This window comes from Pygocentrus nattereri, chromosome 11 (assembly GCF_015220715.1).
Source record: "Pygocentrus nattereri isolate fPygNat1 chromosome 11, fPygNat1.pri, whole genome shotgun sequence".
Taxonomy (NCBI): Eukaryota; Metazoa; Chordata; class Actinopteri; order Characiformes; family Serrasalmidae; genus Pygocentrus; species Pygocentrus nattereri.
The window spans coordinates 26322907-26345797 of record NC_051221.1 but is presented as its reverse complement, the minus strand read 5'-3'; the positions used below and the strand labels follow the sequence as shown (position 1 = coordinate 26345797).

Genomic DNA, 22891 nt, shown 5'->3' with positions numbered 1-22891 from the left:
CTACTCTCTCCTGCAGGCACTCCAGGTGCCCCAGGCTCTATTGCTTAATTACAGCTCATTGTGAGAAGGCTCAATTTTTGGATTGTAACGTGGACAGCCACGAGTGCACTGGCATGCTGACAGACGCAGGCACTGTTGCCTAGTGTCTTGCGCAGGAGGCTGCAAGGCAGAGATGCGACATGCAGTCTCCCATAACAACTGCTACCCAGCACTGCTTAAGAGGAGAGCAGCCCATCTGTATATCAGATTCTGTCAGAGCCCGGGCCCGGAAAGAATAAAAAGCATGCTGCAGTGAGAGAGGGAAAAATGGACGCACACACATACATATGCACACTCCCCCTCTCTCTCTCAGTCTGCTTCCAGGAACTGGATATCTTAATTGAAGTCTTCCTGATGATTTTGCATTTCGGGTGAAATAATAATAGACCTGTGTTGCTGCGAGCTCTGTTCTTCTCAAGGGCAGAATAAAAGAAATGCAGCCCCTCTCTCTAACAACCTCACTCAGCAGACAAGTGCACTCAGACATATGTGATAAAATTGTGTGCTGATTTTGCTGTTTCTCGAAAATCTCGATCATTCTCGTCTAATTTTACATCACTGCAGCCCCATCTGACCCTTAACATAACAGACAAATCATTATTTTTAGCTGCTACAAATAACCAGTTACAAGCGTATGTTAAGTCAATATCAGGATAAACCAACAGCTAATCACAGTGTAAAAAGAAAGGGTGTATGCCCCAGTCTTACTTCTTTGGGGACACGGATTCCTCCAGCATGGTGGACTCCTCATCTCCATCCAAGCCAAAGCGGTCCTTGCTCTGTTTCTGCAGAGATCCAACGTCACTGTGTGAATAAGTTGCTGAAGGTCCACTGATAGAGGGAGATGATGGGAGGCTAAGAGTGCTTACCTTTTTGAGGATGATGTCAATGTAACCTGCAATAAGCTGAGAAATCTGCTCCCCTTCTGTGGTCTGAACAGAGTAATAGCTTTCCTGGTACTCCCCAAAATCCTGTAGCAAACACACACACACACACACACACACACACACACACACAAATGCAATTTATTAACCATTACAGTCAAGAGCATTAAGTCTGTTAACAAACAAGTTTTCTATAAGTCCAAAGAGATCCTTGGAGTACATTCTATATGTTTATAGCTCTCTACAAACCATCAATATGATCTTACAATTTATAGCATACTATAAATTATATATGGGCATTTACACCAGGAATGTTGTGATGGTCTATATGTAACATAATGCTGACTTTTCATGAACCATGCATAATATAAAGTGTCCTGCAACCCTCTTGAAACTGAGCTGCAACCAAGTTGCAACCTGAGCAAACAAACATGGGTTTCTTCAAGCTAACATTTCAGCTTCCTCATTGTTTGTGGCTCATTTTTACAGTCTAAAACTGCAAACATTTAACTACAATTAATAAAACACTCAATCCAAACTTTCCGAAAAATACCTTGAGGAGCAGCATACATTTGCACTGACTACTTGTGTTACAGCTGAGTAATCCCCCTCTGGGAAGTCTTATCAGTACTACTACAGATAAGCACAAATTAGATGTATTACTCAAGCAGCTTGCCTCAATAAGAAAATATTCAAACTGTAAACACAGGAACAGAGGAGCTGAATAAATCCTAAGAACAAGAACCTACAGACAAAGCAAGCCCTCCAAGCCCAGTGCTTGTCACGCCCAAGTAGTGCCAAACTTGTGGTGAGCTAAAAGGCTGAAAAAGAGGAGCATACCAGTGTGAAGCTCTTGGGGGAGGCAGCCCATCTTTTCACTGTAGTGAGGGGCCACTCCTGCACCACGTCTTTGGTCCTTTCATCCACCCGCATCACTGACTCTTTGGTTATGCCCAGCAAGCGTGGGACCAGCTTATTCTTGCTTTTCATCTTCTCCTATCGGAGGACAGTAAACATCATTGTAGCACTACATTACAGACTCTTCAAGCAATGAACAACATGTAATACATTACATAATGCACAAAATATACAGTGCTGTGCAAAAGTTTTAGGCATCTGGAAAAATATACTTATATTTGTTAAAATTACAATAAATAATGAATAATATTAATATATTAAGTAGTGATATCATAACTTAGGTGTTTTCATTTAACCATTTCCAAACCTCTCCTGGAGAAGGCCCAGTATTAATTGTAATTATCATCCCACACCTGCCATGGCTTATCAAGACTCAAACTAAATCAGGTGCGCTGCTTATGAAATGTAACAAATACAAACAACGGCTGGATGCATACAGGAAACATCTGGAGCCAAACTTTGTTCTTACGACTAGTTTGCAATATAACAAGAAGCTATTGTTTTTTTTTATTGTATTTATATTCATTCATATTTATTTTAATGTAACATGGGGTATTTAAAGGCAAATGTTAGGAACGAATTTGCCTTGTTTTGAAATATGGACTTCCTTGCTGTTCAACTGATTATGAAAAAATGCCTGCAAAAGTCTTGCTCACTTAAAAAAGCTTTTTATGAATGCTTTGGGTATGTATTGTGACACTTAGCTATGTCAAGATCAGAGTGTTTCCTTTGCGTGATGAAGAGGTTTGGTTCAAATAGTGACTTGGTGCTAGATAATGATAAAATTCAATATTGCAAGATTTTCTAAAGAACCCAAGGTTCTTACTACTGGTACTCCAGGCTAGGTCTGTTGTTTTCTGTTCTGCTCAACCTAAAAAAAAAAAGATTATGTAAAGACAAATATAAAATAAATATGCTTAATATACCAGGGGCATAAACTAACAAGTAAAAAAGATCCATTTCAATTTGGGACTGACTATTAAATTATACCAAAGGGAAGCTCAGACAGATGTAAATATTAGACAAAAACACAGTCAGGAAATGATTCTTACTTATCACTTATTAAGTTTTTAATTGTGCTAAATAGTTTAATTATGGCATAGAGACAAAGAAAAAGGCTCATCTGAATTAAAAACATTTTGAAAAGATAGGTATCAATGACCTTTTTATGGACAGCGCTTACACTTAAGTGCTCTTTGATCAGTAGAGCAGGCTGTTATTGCAGTACTATACCATTTGGGGAGAATGTGTGCTTGTTCTTATCCTTATTTCAACCTCTCCATCTCTCCATCTCTCCATCTCTCTCTCTCTCTCTCTCTCTCTCTCTCTCTCTCTCTCTCGTCCTCCCTCAGTGACCTGCCAAGATGGGGATTATTATACAGCTTTCTTGTCTCTTGTCTGCTTAAAAAGGGCTACACAGAGACTTGTGTTGCTCTGTTGCTAAGGGCACACCAGGCTTCTGTGGCTAACAGGCACTGCTCTATGCCACTGGGCCTGGACCTGCTGCCCTCTGCCATGCCTGGGGACTCTCAGTGCTGCCTCATCCGAGTGCAGCTCTCTCTCTCTCTCTCTCTCTCTCTCTCACACACACACACACACACATACACACACACACACACACAAACACGCAAAGACACCTCAGAGTGCAGGCTGGTATATGGCACCGAGCCAAAAAGCAAAGACTGCCATACAAAAGATCTGCAATGTACAGTGGAAAATACCTTTCACAATGTGTCCTCACGCTATTGTTTAACCTCGGGGTCAAAAATAACAAGCACTGATAAGAACCTTCAAAGCAGAATGGCTTAGTAAACAGAATGGACAACAGATATTGTTCAAAACCCTCATGAACAAACTACCTCTCATTCAAGGACATATTTTAGAGTATAAATATAGATTTTTGAAGCTTGCACATCGTCTTATTGTGCTCATTAGTCAAGGACAGATGCTTTGCGTATATAATGTTTTTTTTTTGGTTTATGTTATTCTGGTATATATCAATGTCTTTTAGTTCAATCTACTCCAGGCCACTTGAAACAGCACTTCAGCTGGATTTCTCCCCATATGTATAAATAAACACACTTTACAGCTTATGTATAATGAGTCGCCAAGAAGTATAATCCAGGGTTTCTGTCAAGTGCCTGTTCATAGCAATTAATTTAATTCCCTGGACTTAATAGTGGAGCACTAATGACCTGAAATTGATCCCTCATTGAGATGCTGATAAACTGGATTATGTGAGCCATTCTGACCATAGCAATGGATTTTATGGCAACCATTATCAAATAATTCTGCACATAATAGAGACTGTAAATAGGTATAAATAAGTACAATTATAGCCTTGTTTTGGTTTCCGTTTTGAAATAAAGGATATGGTAACTTTAAGTTTCCTTTGTATGTTGTTCTGTTTGAATTTGCATAGTTTGGGCACCATAACACTCTTCATCATCTAAAAAGTGTTGTTCTAAATAATCCATGCTAACAAGTTTCACTTCCCAACCACCGTAGGAGAACATATCTGGACAGTCATAATGCTCAGGAATAATTCAGCACAAACATATACTCACACACTTGTCACACAGAATTTGCAGCCCTGGCAGGCAGCTAGTTTCGGTCAGTGTGGTAAAGAGTGATATGTACCACACAGAGAAGTTCCCAGAAATGGAAGGGTGTTTTACGCATATGTGTATGATTGTGTGAGCTGTTGACACTTCTTTACTCCAAGAGCTGTGGGAAAATGAATTATTGAACACTCCCTCCAAAATCCTCAGTGTAGTGCACTTTCCCATCTGCTGTCACTCAGGGCACACACACACACATATATACACACACACACACACTGCTTGAGAATGCTGCTTACATCTTATCTGCGGCTATTATTGATTATACTTGTACTACAGTAATATAGTGAGTAGTTCCCTGGAAACTGTAAAAAAGGGTTATCACTAAAAATGGCCTGAACTGAACAACAAAAATATATATATGCACAGCCTCAAAGATTCCAAATACCTACACATACTGGAAAAAGCCAAACTAGAAAGCCTTAAAATTTTATTATATATATTATTTATATATAAACAAACTATTTTAAACCATTTATCATAATATATAGTAAAAAGTAACAACACTTCAATGTTCACCTCAATGTTCCACTCATTGCACAGATTTATTAAATTCCATCATCAGCACTCTTGATTTAATTTAATGAAGCATTGATTTGCCAAAAGAAGTACTAGAAGATAACTACAACAAATACTGGACTTCTCTTGAAGAGAGTGTTGGAAATGGTTAAACAAACACACTGACAAAGTCACAACTTATAGTATTAATATTATTTGTATTTATTGAAATGTTATTTTTTATCAATAGTGCAATCAATTAGACGGCTCTAACTTTATCCCATGTAGCATATGTGTCATCATGTCTTACCTTCACTAGAAAGAAAGACACTCCGTATGTCCGTAGAGACCTAGCGAGCTTCACATATTTCACCTTGGCCTCGATTTCTGTCATTTCACCACAATTTTTATGGTCCTGCAGATTAAAAAGTACATACTAAAATAAAATATGCACTATGAGATCCACACTTGCAGCTCTGCTTGCTTTCACCATGCTTCACCAATTCAAGCAGCCAGTGAGCTAATTAGGCTCTAACTCATTTAATCAGGTTAATTTGCTTAATGTTAATTGTTCAGTGGCAGTGGGTGGGCATAAAACTCACAGACCTCCTGTAACTCAATCTGCTTCTTAGTGATTGCTTTAATGAAGTTGAAGTACTACGACATAGAAAGGACCCAAACACTACCTCTTCTTTACAATTAACTTCTTTTATATTATGTGCTCTGTAAAGTTGGGAATCACTAGTGCTTCCATGATACATTATTATTATGATGTTTGAGCCACAATATGATTTTATTGATATGATTCTTGTGAAATGAAAAAGAAAAGTATTGTCATGCGATATATTTCTTTATATCAAGATTACTTCCAACTGCATATGATGGCTCCAAAGGAATACTCCCTTTGTCTATCTAAAGTCATTACATTTCAATCTTTTTTTACTAAAGCAAAACATACTGTGAATTACACAAAGGAACATTCACAATGACATTTAGCATATATTAGGCAGAGACCTAAAACAGTAGGTGAACATAATGTCTTGCCAATGAGTCTTATAGGCTTAAGACATAAAAAATGGGCTTAATTCAAATTAAAAGAATAAACAAGTAAATAAGGCCTCTTTATGTTATTTTTCACCCAAAATATTGTGGCACTATGCTGTATAGATTTATTTCTTCAACAAGTATGCACAGGTAGCACAGCACAAACCTGAAAGATCCTCTTCTCGGCCCCTCGCTGCTTGATATACTCTTTGGGCAGAAACTCCTTCAGGCTACAAATAAGTCAACATGTCACATATTTACGCCCAGGAAGCAGAGGTACTTTTTTCCATCCACCCAAAATATCAGAACACATGAGGTCATTCCAGCAAGATGTACATCAGCATATTTGACAGGAGTGTTCAACATGTTCCTGTTAAACCTTAAGTGTGCCAGATAGCTGGGGATTGTACTATAAAATCTGCTGACATAGAATGTGTGTGTGTGTTTCAAACAGTGCTGAACGGGCTGTTGAATGCTACTGCAGGCATTAGGCATGGAGGCTTACTCTAAGAATCCAGGCTTGTGTTTATGCTCCACGTGGGGGCCGAATTGGATCTGCGCCTGGATTCCAGCAAACTCACAGGCCTTATCAAAGGACACTGGGTGGGAGCCGTTCAGGATGTCATCTCTGGCCTGAAACACAACAGAAGACACATGACAACATTGTATGCACCGCAATGAACAAAGAGACTAGGAACAAATGTGAAGAACAACAGATGCGTCATGCTTCATGATTGACACCTATGTAATGATAGAATGAAACACTCAGACACATGATAAATATACTGTCTTCTATTCTGTCATAACAGATGCTTAATCATGCACTTAAATTCTGTGCTTATTATTTAGTTATTAATCTCAAGAGGTTTTATTCAGTAACTACTTATTCAATAATTAAGAATGCAGTAATTATGAATGCTGTTATCTTTAATTTTCTAAATTCAAGATTTATTTTGTTATTACTCTTTAACTCTTACTTACAAGTTATGCATTTATACCTGCTATGAAATTAATTTAAGTTTTGTACACTTATAACTCATTAAGAAGTAATACATCAAATTTATAAAAATAAAATGCTGCATATCATTTTCTGCCCTTTTCATTACATTAGTAATCAAGCAATCCACTGATTATACTGATGACTAATCAAGTAATCTCTTTTAAAACCCTTTATAATCCCAAAATCCTAAGGCATTTTATTCTATAACTACATGGACTACAATGCTAACTGAAAAAGATAATCTAACGGTGCAGAAATGTGTAATAAACAACATACTAAGAAGCTTTATAGTATAATCATTAAGACATGATACTGCCATGCATTTCATTATATTGCTATTTTAATTTTACTTAATGTTCAGACACTATTATTAAATATTAAATATTGAATTTATACACAGTTTGTCTTTTACTTTTGATTACTACCATCACTATGATAATGCTAATTTCCATTAGCACACCATGTTCTTTTAGTGCCAAAACAGGTGTAAATACATTTTCCCAGACTAAGTTTGAAACCACTTATGGAAACACAAACCTAAGCACAAACATTTAAACTGAGCATCTCACTAGCGATTCATTTCGAGAATTTGACGATGGCCCCTTTAACTTTAAATCTAACTCTAAATCTGCCTGCAGAAGAGGCATGCACACAGGTTTTTGGCTCTGTTAACTTCTATCCTTTACAAAGCAATAAATGTAACAAATAAATCTAATAACCACATTGAGAAATTACCTTATTGATGGAGAAGAGTAGATTAAACATCAGAATTAGCCATGTGGCCACAGTATTGCTTTTATACTTAAAATCCTATGTCTTGACATTGTTGTTCTAGACCTCATTTCACATTCTTATGTATGGCAGGTTAATATGGTTTTCAGGCCTTTACTTCCTATATACACAACAAGAGACAATATGCATTTGGGAGATCCTGTTGGTTTGGGTTCATGACCCTTTCATTCTTTTCAATAATTGACACAAATGCAACTTGAGTGCTAAAAGCTCTGCTCTGTGCAGAATCTTCAGCCTCCATTTAAACAATAATCAGGGTACTTATGTTGACACCATCAACATAAATAAAGTATATATCAGTGCACACAGTGCCAAATGTAAGTAGAATGAAAGTCAAAATAGTGATGATGTACTACGGTACGTCATAAGGAAATTACGTACCCATTTGAAACAAGTAAACATAATGAATCACTTTTTCAGTGTAGTTATACTAGTAGGGAACTGACACATGGACCTGTTGACTTTAAAGGGTTAAAGGGCTAGTAGAGTCTTCAAAGCACATCTTGGTTAGTGCACTGCCACAGCTGCTATGAATTGCTGAGTCCCCGCTGTGTGTCAGGACATGACATCATAGCTGTGTGTGGCACTGCATCAGAATTAAGCAGCTTTGGGAGCTAATGAATGACTGTGAGCAGCTGAATCAGACAGGAGTGGCATTCACTGGCTTCAGTGTAGGGGTAATTCAGTCACATCTGTTGCTGTGTGTGTATGTATGTGTGTGGGTGTATGACACCCTATAATGTCCTCTCTGTCATCCACTCTGCTCTATCTCTCTGCGTGAGGGATGCTGGATAGATGGGAGTGGCACTTTGATTGTGGGAGGAGGAAATGGCAGTCAGTCCTCCTGGCACCTCTGTGACGTGTCGACACTCTGTCTCTCTGCGGAGCAACGGCTCTATCCTTCTCTCTCTTATCCTTCTGCAGGGTTCCAGAGGGGCACAGATTTATGCCAAGGACTGTTTGCATTTGTTTGCAACATAAACACACATTCAAAACACAGGTCACGTTCATAGTCTAAAGTTGGGGTGTCGATTTTGGTCAGCACAGTTTCCCTGCTCAAACACACCTTCAAATCATGAAGATATGAATATCTTTATCTATGCACAGTATATTACATATCGTCAGTGTCAGCACCAAACCTTGTATATGTCCATTTTTGACGTTTTATTATTATTATCTTTAAGGATTTGAAAATCCCAGCTTTCTTTTACAATTTGTTAAAATTCATGATGAATGGAGAAACAGAAATGCTAAAAAATGATTTTTCCAGTAACTTCCAAAGTTAAAACACTTTTTGCTTCTCCTGAAAAGTTACCATGATATGTTGTTTATATATGTATACAATTACACATTATGATTGTGATCCACCTTGCAATAAATGAATCCCATTGTTTAATCAATAATGTAACAGTTAAAGACTACGCTATAAAAATATTTGATGTTTTAACTAAAAAGCGTTGCCTTAACAGAACCATAATCTGTGTTTTTAAATCATTTGACATTTAATAAACTCTCTATGGGAACCAGGTTACTATTTTTTTAAAGTGACCATCAGCCGATAACAAATTTTATCTCATATCTGTATTTTCACTTTGAACTTTAAAGTTAGTAAAGCCAGTTTAGTTTAGGTTAGATATGGCAGGCAATTAATTTAACCTATTACAGTAAAATCACGTTATATTCACGATGTGCAGAGTGTGATATTCTGATATGTATTGGTCTGGCCTAGTCATTTTATAGTGGTTTTAATGACTTATGACTTTATGATTCAACTTTACTGACCAACCTTACTACTGTGGCTGCTAGCCGTAGTGCAATCACATCATTTGTGTAATGTATATAGTGGTATGTACTCTGAACTGACGTCTTCTGTTTTATTTGCACTAGTTATGTGAAATAACCCTTTTGCAAGGCCAACAGTATTTTAGGGCGCTGAAATATGGCAAAAACACAAAAGACATTTTCATTGTACACTGTTATGATATTCTGCTAAAATGCTAAAATGTTAAAAAACTCATTTTCAGCAATTTAGCATTTCTGTTTTTGTTGAGATTTTATATGTTGGAACAGACAAAAAAAGAGAACCAGTAGTACCACATTTACCACACACTATGTTGTACTAAATTAAATAAAAGCAGGACTAATTATGCTCTTTTTATGGTTAAACATGCAGTTGGTCAGATTTTGAAGTATACTATGCAGAATGCAGAATCATGTTACTGCCTCAAGCATATGACCTATAGTGGGCTGCATGTGGGAAAGATCACACAGAGAACACATTCATACTGATTTTGCCAAAGATTCCAAAGCTGTGGGCCCAGTTAGCCAGCATGTTTCTTGCAAGCAGGGCATGGGCAGATAACAGATAGACATAATGAATAAAAGTACAGTAGTGGGACTGAGCTACTGAAAGCTCTGCCAAAAGGGCACTGACAAAAGTAGGGTGTATTGACTCATTAAGTCAATGTCAATGGGTTTACACACAAAAGGCAAATGAGCGCTGGGTAATTAGAACAACAAGCCTGAGCCAAAACACATACACACTCACACAAACACACTGGTGAGAGTACAGACTTGGCAGGATTTGTGTGGTAGAGGAGTGGGTGATGAGGTCATAGATACTGTACATCATAAAAGGACGAGTGAAGCATGCGTATGAGGGGCGCTCTCTCAGCTAATGTTGAAACCCCAGTGTTGAAATTCATTAGACACTAGAGTGAAGAAAAATAAAATCAGCAGTTACACTAAAGTGAAAAATATGAGTGTTATTCTAATTTGAGTTCATGAAATTGGTACAATTTGATTTAGTAGAGTTCTTTTTGCAGTTTTAAATAAAAAAGAACTGTCCAGGATAGAGTTACTGACCCTTGAATGATATGGGGTTTTAAGTCTGACGTCATGTTACAACCCCAAAAAAGTTGGCAAGCTGTGCAAAAAGTAAATTAAAAAGCAGAATGGAATGATGAATAAATGTTTATGTGAAAACAGTACAAAGAAAATATATTTTGAAACTGAAAAATTTTGTTGTTTGAAAAAATATATTGCCATTTTAAATTGGATGCCAGCAACATGTTTTAAAATAGTTGGGACGGGGTGTGTTCACCACTGTGTTGCATCACCTCTTCTTTTAGCAACACTGTGTTAAAGTGTTTGGGAACTGAGGAGACTAACTGCACTGCTGTAGTTTTGAAAGTGAAATGTTTTCCCATTCCTATTTAACATAGGATGTCAGCTGATCAGCAGTTTGGGATCTCCTTCGTCATATTTTTCATTTCATAATGCGCCAAATATTTTCAATGGATGACAGGTCTGGACTGCAGGCACCCAAACTCTTTTACTATGGAGCCGTGCTGTTGTAATATATGCAGAATGTGGTTTAGCATTGTCGTGCTGAAATAAGCAAGGCCTTCCCTGAAAAAGACGTCATCTGGAAGGCAGCATATGTTGCTCCAAAACCCGTATATCTCGTTCAGCATTAATGGTTCCTTTACAGATGTTCAAGTCACCAGTACCATGAGCACTAATGCACCTGCATATCATTACGGATACCGGCTTTTGAACTGTGTGCTGATAACAAACTGGATGCTCCCTCTCTTCTTTATCTCGGAGTACGCGGCATCAATGATTTCCAAAAAGAACACTCAATTTTCATTAACTGGACTACAGGACACTTTACCACTTTGCCTCATTCCACGCAAGCACCTTCACCTTTTCTCTAGAATGCCATCTTGAGTTATTTTGGCTGTATCGGTTTCTTGGTGTGATGAGATTAAAATTTCTCTACTATGTTCTTCTCATACATTCTTTCCAATAATTTTTCCTTGGTGTTTAGATGGATGGATGGATGGATGGATGGATAAATAGACAGATAGATAGATACTTTATTGATCCCAAAGGAAACTTAGCAAGTTTAATGCTCCAGAGCTGTTTGCAGAGAAGCACCCCCTTTCATAATGCTCCCACCTCTATTCTTTACTTGGGATTAAACACATAACCCTTCTTTCTCCAAACCTGGTGAGTATTTATTGTATAAATAAATATATTGTGTCTGAATATTTTTCAGTTCTAGTTTTTAAACATATCTTTATGCTTATGCTTAATTGATTTTAAATGTCTTATTATGCTGATGAATACACAATATTTTGTTCATACTTAGTGAGTATCCTTTCTTTTTTTAATAATGCCCTAAACCTTTGAATAAAATAACAAATTTGACTGAATTGCTCACTGACTAATTGCTTTAATTATGTTGAGTTCTGCTAACCTATGCTGGTTTACTATGTATGTGTGTGTGTGTCCTGGGAGCCACTGGGAGAGTGCTGACAGTGCCACTTTTGCATGGGATAGATTGAATAGTAATGTCAGTGCTCTCTTGCAAATGCACGCACACACACACACACACACACACACACACACACACACACACACACACACACACACACACACACACACACCCATTGTCAACCCTGTTTAAGGTAGTGTCACTGGAGTCCCTGGGCTGACCATGTGGGGCAGAGAAATCCCCTCCAGTAGATTGCCAAATAGATCACTGTGTGTGCGTTCACTGGTGTTTTTGACCCTCACAAAAGGAGAGAATCGCAGGTTTATCATTGTGAGTGCTTTGCTGTTTTAGTCCACGTGCGTGTGCAGATCTCCTGCAGTTTGTGAGTAAATGGGTGTGGGTGTATGTGGCACTGAGTCAGAGAATTTGATGGGGGTGTGTGGCTTTACGCGAGAGGAAACAGACACAGAGGGAGGAGAAGGGAGGGAGCCATCTTTCTCTCCAAATGTGTACAAACACTGTGTGGATGTGGGTGTGTGTATGCATACTGTGCTAGTGTCTTACTCATGAGTGCCTATGAACAAACATGCACAAACAAATACTGAGGAAATGGAAAGAGAGCACATCAGAGACAAGAATTAAAACACACATAGAAATGCATCTCTGGGCTCATCTGAAATTGCAGTTTAAAGTGACAGCTCAATGCTCAAATTCATCGAATGTTTTTCACATTATTACCATATGGAGTCAATCAGGTAGTGTGATGTGGTGTCTGAGGGTTGCTCTTTAGTTTTGCACTTGAGTCGATAAACTGACTGTGTAAAAGGCAGAGACCACTCTTCATTTACTTAATTTCCAGTGGAAATGACCCTTAAGCATATTATTAATTACATAGAATCCTGAACAACTAAAGAATAATTACATAGAATATTCATATATATATATATATATATATATATATATATACACCTTGCCAGTAAAAGGATGGACCCCCTTTTGCCTTCAGAACTGCCTTAATTCTTTGTGGTATACATTCAACAAGGGTGTTGGAAACATTCCTCAGAGATTTTGGTTGGTTATTTGAGTTACTGCTGCCTTTCTACCATCTCGAACCAGTCTGCCCATTCTCCTCTGACCTACATTTACATTTACGGCATTTGGCTGATGTTCTTATCCAGAGCGACTTAGAATTTGATCATTTTACACAGGCAGGCCAAGGCGGTGTTCGGAGTCTTGCCCAAGGACTGTTATTGGTATAGTGTAGGGTGTTTGCCCAGGTGGGGATTGAACCCCAGTGTAGAAGGCAGAGGTGTTAACCACTACACTATCCCAACCACTCTCACACCAACAAGGCATTTACGTCCACACAACTGCCGCTCACTTGATATTTTATCTTTTTCGGACCATTCTCTGTAAACCCTATATATATATATATATATATATATATATATATATATATATACACACATACATACACATACACACACACAAATACATACATATACACAGACACACACACACACATATATATGTGTTCATTTTTTAAGCAACACATTGCAAAAAAGTAAGGATGGGGGCATATTTACAACTGTGTTGCATCACCACTTGTTTTGACTACACTTTATAAGCGTTTGGGAACTGAGGAGACCAATTGCTGTAGTTTTGAAAGTGAAATGTTTTCCCATTCCTGCTTGATATAGGATTTCAGCTCATCACCAGTTCGGGGTCTTTAAAGCACCAAATGTTTTAAAGGGGTGACAGGTCTGGACAGCAAGGAGGCCAATTTAGCACCCAGACTCTTTCACTACAGATCCATGCTGCTGTAAAAGGGCAGAATGTGGTTTTACATTGTCTTACTGAAGTAAGCAAGGCCTTCCTGAAAAATACATTTTCTGGATGACAGCGTATGTTGACAATGCCTGTATATACCATTCAGCATTAATGGTGCCATCACAGATACGCGAGTCACCCAAGCTATGTGCACTAAAGCACCCACCACCCCACCCCCCCACCCCCCATGGATGCTGGCTTTTGAATTGTGCACGGACAGGCTTTGTGGACTTAAGCCTGGAGGATACAGTGTCAATGACTTTCAAAAAGAATTTCGATTCATCAGACCACAGGACACTTTTGCACTCACCTCAGTCCATCTTAAATGGACTGTGTTCACAGAAGTGTTTCTGAGCCCACGCAGTGATTTCCAATACAGAATTGTGTATGCTTTTAATGCAGTCCCATCTGAGGACCCAAAGATCACAGCCTGCCAATACTGGTTTATGGCCTTGTCCCTTATATACAGAGATTTCTCCAGATTCTCTGAATCTTGTAATGATATTATGTATGGTAGATGATAACTTATTTTTCTTTGCTATTTTACTGTCACAATTGGCCCCTCCCAGTCCTGTCCATGTGCTTTGTATTTTGAACTTCCACAAGCGGTTATGTTTTCCCGTCCTGCCCCCCTGTTTTCTGACTCCACCCCTGATTGTTGCCACCTGTGTTTCAACTTGTGTCCTGTTATCCTTTGTTAGCCTTCGTGTATATAAGCCCCATGTTTGCCCTGATCTGTGTTGGTCTTTGTTTGATGTATGTTGGAGTTGTTTGATTTGTTCTGACATGCTGTTTGTATGCTTGTTTGAGTTATACGTTTGCTATTTGTTCTCTGTGTTCGTCATGTCTGTCCCACGCTCTCTCTGTGTTGGCTGTATGAACCTGGACTGTTCCGACTACGACCCTGGATTTGCCCAAAATAAATCTCGCTTTACTCAGCACATGCGTCCACCTCCTTGCTCCACGTCACATTTACATTGAGAAACATTATTCTTGAATTGTTGCACTATATGATCATGTAGTCTTTCATAGAGTGGTGAACCCTTCCTCATCTTTACTTCTTAAAAACTCAGCTTCTCTGAGATGCTCTTTTTTCATACCCAATCATGTTACTGACCTGTTGCAAATCAAGCAGCAGGCATTTTTTTCCACTATTACACAACTTTACCAGTCTTTTGTTACCTCATCTCAACTTTTTTGGAATGTGTTGCTGGCACCAAATTTAAAAATGGCATATATTTTTCAAAAGACAATAAAATTTCTCAGTTTCAACATTTGATATGTTGTCTTTGTACCACTTTCAAATGAAAATAGGGTTTAAATGATTTCCATCTCGTTTTGTTTTTGACCTTTTGCACAAGCATCCCAATTGTTTTTGTAAATGGGATTGTATATAATAGACAAAAATATGAACAAAATTCAGATGTTGACTGTTGCAACATACTTATGCCACAAGCTCAGGCTCCTTGACGTCCTTACCAACAAATTTGATCATGACTACATTTAAATGGAGACATTTACTGATTCGCCTGTTTTCTTGCACATGTGAAGAGCATGTGTGTGTGTGCGCCTGTCTGTGTACAGTTCTCTAGTGAGTAAAGGTCAGCTTGTATTACAGTGCCCATCTAATGCATCTGCACTAAGCCAAGTACTACATATAGAGATCCTAACGCCTCACTACTACTCAAAGCATTCAAACTTAATCCTAAAGCTGCCCCCAATTATCCTAGATCAAACATTCATAATGTCTTCTGATTATTATGTATATCTATCGGTATGGACTATATTGCAGACATGGTGAGGCCATTACAACTTCTGTTTCAACAGTTCTAATTATTGTATTCAGAAGGAGCTCTATAGGTATTAACACCCTGTTATCAACTGTTTTGCCAATATTGTGTGAAAGCTGGCATACCATTAAAGCAAGCACTGACAGAGAGCCAAAGAGCATCAGAGAAAGACAACAAAAGAGAGAGAGAGAGAGAGAGAGAGAGAGAGAGAGAGAGAGAGAGAGAGAGAGAGAGAGAGAGAGAGAGAGAGAGTGTGTGTGTGTGTCTGTGAACGTGTGTGTGGATGTGAAGTATTCTGAAGAGAAATCAAGCTCAGCAGCCATAGGCTGTTATAGTACTAATGTATGTACTGAAGCAGAAAAAGTCAATTGATAAACCAGCCTGCATGAAGACTAATTGCTTCATGGTTATTCAAGCATTTCAGGTTTGAAGGCAAGGAAATTATATATTACACCCATGAACCTCAGCAAATACCAACAATGCTGTCAGAGGTCTGAACAAAGTGAAGGTTAAGAACATTAGAACAGAGAAACAGACACCATGACAGACCCAGCACAAGACAGTCATCAGTTAATACACTGATGAGAGAGAGAGAGAGAGAGAGAGAGAGAGAGAGAGAGGGAGGGAGAGAACAGAGCATGAGAGAGAATGTAATGGAGGGAGAAAAAAGAATAAAGGAGACAGTAGAGGAGAGAAAGAGAAGGAGACACAGGAAGCGAGAGGAGTGGTGACAGATTTCCATCTCCTCAGCTCAGTGTTCTAACTTCAAATCCATCAAGTCTCATTCTGAGCCTGAACTAGAGAGCAGTGAGCTGACCTGTACATAAAGCAGGTTGAGCTGGACAGGGTCACGGGAGTCCACGTTCTGGTCAGAGTAGAAAAACTTTCTCCTGAGCAGCAGCGTCTCACTCTCCTCCACTCCCTGCTCACGGAACGTCCGACTGTGGTCCAGCCAGTTCACTGTAAACAACAGAGTGCCCACTTACAGTGAGCTGTGACTGATAACTGCCTAAAGCTGTGATTATAATAATGCTTAATGTAAACCTTACTGTATGACCACACTAGAAAGCATTAATTTCAAGAATGACATTCAGCAACTTCAAGAATTTAAGGTAAACGGATGTAGATGAAATTCAGATTTATTAAGACACAAAAAAAGCATGGTAACACTTAGATAGCCCCCAGTAGATGCTACAACTTTAACCCCTTAAATGGCCAGGGTACACCGGCAGGCCCAAAGTTTTATTACACACTTCTAGAAGAGTAGCTCAGCCAGTTTGCACTGAAATCCATGTAGTTACTGAATACTAAGCCTTAGTACTTAATAAGCCTGGGATTTTGAGTTGTTAAATAGGCATGTAGGCATGCAGCACTCACATTCCCACATACGTTTCTTTTTTATATATAGCTGTTGGGCTGACAGTGAAAGTTACTGCTTTCGCATTCTTTATATTTACAATGCCAAAAACATGGATGCAATATGTGAACATGTGAATTACTTGGTAGGTCTTTAATACAGAGTGTGTGTGTGTGTGTGTGTGTGTGTGTGTGTGTGTGTGTGTGTGTGTGTGTGTGTGTGCGCGCAAGTGATTGTGAGAGGGAAACGTCTGCCAAATAAAGGTTAGACTCACAGTCGTCGTCTGTGTGGAGCTTGGCTTTGAGTTTCTCCATCTTCCTCTCGTCTCGGAGCAGCGTGCGCTCTTTCTTTAGTGTGCCCATGCCATCCTCCTTCCTCTCCTCGCCCTGCTCCTGGATCAACGAGTACTCCTCATAGTTTGTTATTCCTGAGAGGGAGACAAGGCGGAGTTATATAGAAGAAAGACAGAGACGCTTCTTTTACCTTCTTCACTCTTTCTTTAACATCTCTATCACTCTCATTTTCTCTCTCTCCATTTCTCATTTCCATAAGCCCTTAAAGCAACAGTTCAGCAAAATATTTCCTAACATTTGGCTAATTTTACATTTTTTACATTCATACTTTAGTTGTCACACTTTAATTAAGCATTAGGCAGATGATTAGAACAACCAATATTTCAAGTTGATATTTGACTATGTACTTATTACATATCATTTTAAGACAAAGCTAAAATACCTGTATTTTATTGAAGTTACTATACTTCTAATCCTATATAAATAAATGTTATATTTTGCTGTAATACATATCCAGTTGGATGCAGAATTCCCATTTACTACCAAAATAATAGCGGTAGCCATTTTAACACCTTTTAATTTTTTCCATACTTTACTGATTGACTACATTTGGAGCAAGGAAAAAAATCCATGTACATTTAATTTTTCACATAACTATTCCTTTACACTTTCAGAGCCAATAAAGCCCCAAGATATAGGCGCAGGCCAGGGAGGCAAAGTGATCTCAATTGAAACAGAAAGCCTCCAAACAAATGGCAAATGATAAAGACATTTGCCAGAGACCCCACCTATCCCCATCTCCTCAAAACACACACCACTTCATTCCAGCCCACCTCTGCTATAATTGAAATCTATAGCTGCGGGAACAGCACAGTGGCAAGAGAGGAGGGGAGGGTGTGATGGAGCATTAAGAAAGCCAAGCTGTTTTTCTTCTTCCCAAACTCACACCTGGCAACACTAGAATTTCATGAGAACGCTCCATCAAAGAAGCAGAGGCTTCAGTTCTCTGCTCTCAGCATGCAGAAATACATTCAGAGCACACAAAGAATTCAAATGAATAACAGGAGGCTGCATGGTAAGGAAGGAAGAAATGCAGTGGGAACAGTGGGAGTGAGGACCACTCACCTATTCTACTGCAGATGGTGACCAGCAGCTCTCCCACTGTTTTGGAGTCATCTACCATGATGGTCTTAATGGCCCCATCGAGCATTTTAATCTTCTGTGGCCTCTGCTTCTTCTTGTACTCTAAAACATCCTGTAAAAGTGAAACAGAGAGCGAACACTGACAAACTCAACCAGGACAAACTAATCTATAGGTTTATACAAGCGCTCTTGAGACACTGGCCTCTATTCATTACAGTTGTGTGGAAATGACAGAAAAGTGCAGAGTTCAGATGCTGGAATGATGCAGAAACTGTTCCTGATGAATAAAACTGTTGTACAACACTGAAACAACTGACTGCAACTAATGAATCAGCTTTTGCTGCACAGAAACGAGCACCTAACCAGTCACTTACTGAGGAATTTAAATAATTTACAAATGACCAGCTCCAATTATACTTAATCAACACATATAATTAATCACATACTTATACTTTACATGAAAAATGTGCTAATCCATGGAGGTGTGAATCAATAAAATGAAAGAACACAGCAGGTTCATGAGCCATTGGCTGTCCTCCATGAAAAAAGCTGCCTTTTACATACAAGTATAGCATTCATGTCTTCTAGGACTGCTAAATCGGCCATGATTGGGCATTGAAGCATTTCTCCATTTACTGATGTACTGATATTGTGATGTTATTGAAAACAAATGACAATTTAACTGCAAAACCACCTTTTACAGTCAAAATATTTACTGTCAAATTAAGACACACTCCAAAAAGAGGTGAGCTTGATCTATGTGTAAATCTGAACATGCTCATTTTATGAACAAATTTGAAAGTGAGTACTGAGGGATTTTTATCAGTGCCCAAAGAAAAGGTAAACTAGAAAAATGTTTGAGCAGATGTACTAAATGTTCATATGCTAAACACTGTTAGTGCTGTTACCCCATTCCGGAGCATGTAGTAATCAAGTGTACGTCCAGACTCTAACCAGATTCCTTTCCTGGGGTCATCATCTGACAAGAACAGACCATAATCTGAGGCTGGAACAGAGAAAGATGAAAAAGTTAGTCACAGTGGGAGACCTCATACATTGGAATTAAAACCAGCCAACTATTTATTTATTGATTTATTATTTATTTATTTCTCTAACCCCTTTGTAATACACTCAAGGTCTCTTCATCTACATGTTCATGTATGCTCCTGCTTTCCTATTTACCAAACAACAACTGGATGCGTGGGTGACTATTATTAAACAGTTTTGGACATTTCATTGACAAAACTAATGAAATAAAAGTAGCTCTCAAAGCAAAACAACACATTATTAGTTACTCAGGCTGATGACACCCCTCTGTGAATGTAACTGACATTCATGAAGAGAATCCAATTCATTGTGGCTCAAGGAGGCAATCAGATTGGCCATGCAGCACAGGGTGGTGTAAATCTGGCCTGGAGTCTAATGAGTGTACACAGAGTAGAGAGGCTGCAGCCTCAGCCTAAACGACACCTCCTGCAGAGACAACATTACTGCCCACAGCCATGCACTCAGCAAACCTCAATAAACACTGAGCCCCCAGTGTTTGACTTTCAGACACTTTGATGACTGCAGTGGAGAGAGAGAGAAAGAGAGAGAGAGAGAGAGAGAGAGAGAGAGAGAGAGAGAGAGAGAGAGAGAGAGAGGAGTGTGGTGGTGACACAGATTTTTATCTCCTCTGCTAGAGTTCTGCCTTCTCATCCATCAAGTTCACTTTGAGCCAGAATTAAAGAGCAGCCTTGTGCTGCCTATCAGCCCTGCTGCTCCAACCTGAGAGACAAATATCTACAACCCACAGCCCCTTTAAAAAAACTCGTTTTGCTTGTTTTAACAATTAAATTAACTAATTAAAATTAGAATATATATGTATACCTATACTGCTGATGAACACCTTCCTATAAGTGTATTCTGAATGTTAATTATAAAAATGGGTGAAAGTCATATTTAAATATAGCACATAAATAGTGGGAAGATCATTTTTGACACTCTGTATTCTTCAATTGGCCTAGTGTCTGTACAAAGGCTTGATTTATACACATTTGTTGTTAAACAGTGGGCTTAGAATAAAGAAGCTTGTGTTTCACAACAGCTAAAACATTACAGAGCTGTAATATGGATAAATAATAATTAATAAATGCTGCAACATGGATAAAAGTACTGGTGGTGGGTACACTGTACTGTGTAATGTGTTGTCGTGTCTCAGAGTAGCTATAAATATAATCATATTGTCCTCACCCCAAGTTTAAGTATGTGATTCTGGTGGAGTACACTACACTACATATGCCTTGTGACATATGAAAACCATATTATCAAATATGTGATATGCTTAAACAATGGACTACATTATTTTGAGCCATAAAAGTTTACATTTATTGGATCCTAAAACTGCCTTCATCAAAACACCCATAGAACATTCATTAGGAATACTGGTGATTGGTTAGAATGGTCTTAGGACCCAATAAACTTTTTTTTTTTTTATTACAGGGCTCATTTGCATATTTCAGCCTTCCGTGCTATCAGTATTTTATAGGCCAATGTTGCAATAACAAATAATAAATGATATAATGTGCAGCCCCAACATATTCCCATTGTAAAGTCGTACCTTGTCCGGTCTGTGCTTCAGGAACCCTCTCTCTGATGATGCGGCAGGCATCATACACTGGGGTGGAGGGCTCAAACTGCATGGTCTTCACTACATTGCACTGCCGGACACATATCTTCAGCGACAGGGCCACCATCTTGACCTCTGTTCGAACAGGAGCACCCACAGCAACACCTGTACAGATAAAACAGACCAAACTATTCAGAGAACACATAGAAATAATGCCAAACAGAATGAACAAAGTAAAAGAACAAACAAAACCATCCATATATGAATAGTTGCCATCTTGAAAGAACAGTGGTAATGACCATGATTCATTTTACCTGAAGAAATATAAACACAAACAACATTACTGCAAAACCCATCAGCAGTAAGATCTATGTGAACAAACCAGGAGAGCAGATATTTAGTTGAACTCCTGCTCGGATTATGGCAGTTTGTCTGCAGTGCCAGTAAGATAAGAGAATCCAAGCAGAGCTTTGTTAAAGCTTTCTGTATCCGTTTCTTTCTTCTACTTTGCGCTTCCTGCAATATTTTCACTGGTGCCCTTTAAAGGGTAAGAAAAGGAAAAAAAAGAAGAAAAAAAAAACACTCAATTTCCAATGAGGTCTTTAGCATAAGATCACAAATCCTTTGGAATTCCAAAAGTAATGGAACCTTTAAGGAAAAAGCAACATTTTCCAGCACCGGTCTTACTCAGAAATGCCTTCAAAAGGCAGACATTAGGGTTATTCCAAAGGTACAATTCTTACTCATAGTTATATTACTCAATCAGTGGTGCAGAGACAATATTGAACTGCTGATCAGCAAGGCTTCCAAAGGCTCTACAGACTGAATACGGCCAAACTGCTATAGTCATCCTTAAAGTTCACTCTTATAGTTAAAGGTATGAAATCCAGTCTCTACAACTGTTTCCTGAAACATGTGAGGCACAAAGAGTGGCTGGATAAAACAGCTCAGTGTAACATAATGCTCTGTTTGAAGTGAGTAATATCTATCTGACACGTTCCACTAGGACTGGAGGTGATTTGATAGAGGAGGAGAGAGGCGAATAATCTTCTCTGACAATGGATTAGTGCATGGACCACCCCAATGGCTGATTGTATCCATTCAGTGCCATCTCCTGCTGTCTCTACACACATACACACACACACACACACACACAGTTGTTTTCATACCTTGTCAGGACAAAATATATAAACCATCATTCAAAAGTTTGGAATCACGTATAAAATGATATGGTGCTAATATTTCATGGGCTTCAAACCATATGTAGGGAGCTGTAAAAGAAGAATTGATGATGGAGCTGTAAATGATTCAATAACAATTGATAAAGCTTTACAGAATTGAGAGGGAATTTACAATAAAATTAATATCCAAAATTCCTCATATTCGAAAACTAGCAGCACATTTTTGCCGATCAAACAGCGGTTCATAGTAATTTCCCTATAAAATACATTTTCACGTTATACATTGTTATAACATATTTATAACATTTCCTATTTTTTTAACCATAACTTCTAGTTGTTCCCAAAATACTTTTAATTATGAATTAACCATCCATGATGTCTCTTGCATAACATATCATAACGTATAACTTATTGCATAATAGTTATTAATATGATGTTATTCCAAAAATTTGAACTGTAGTGTATGTATTATCTAATTAAATCATTTAACAGCCCTGGTTTTTAATATTTTTTCATCAGTTGTCCTTATACTGTGTGAATGTTTTGTGATGGAGCTCATCCAAAATGACTTGAAATGTAACAGCAATTAAAATAAAAAAATGTTTTTCTGA

At 38.4% G+C, this 22891-nt stretch overlaps 1 protein-coding gene across 3 annotated transcripts in view; it reads right to left on the bottom strand.

Moving 5' to 3' along the window:
- The window catches only part of tln2b (talin 2b), a 159865-nt gene that overhangs the window by 68646 nt on the left and 68328 nt on the right, over positions 1-22891 (bottom strand). For all 3 annotated transcript variants that reach the window (XM_037542618.1, XM_017708330.2, XM_037542619.1), the window contains exons 3-13: positions 21091-21264; positions 19400-19497; positions 18474-18603; positions 17330-17482; positions 16516-16658; positions 6510-6637; positions 6171-6234; positions 5271-5375; positions 1764-1919; positions 909-1010; positions 748-824 (exon numbers count right to left, since the gene is read on the bottom strand). In XM_037542618.1, the coding sequence (XP_037398515.1) occupies positions 748-824; positions 909-1010; positions 1764-1919; positions 5271-5375; positions 6171-6234; positions 6510-6637; positions 16516-16658; positions 17330-17482; positions 18474-18603; positions 19400-19497; positions 21091-21226 (1292 nt within the window). In that variant the 5' untranslated portion in view covers positions 21227-21264. The remainder of the gene's footprint in view (positions 1-747; positions 825-908; positions 1011-1763; positions 1920-5270; positions 5376-6170; positions 6235-6509; positions 6638-16515; positions 16659-17329; positions 17483-18473; positions 18604-19399; positions 19498-21090; positions 21265-22891) is intronic.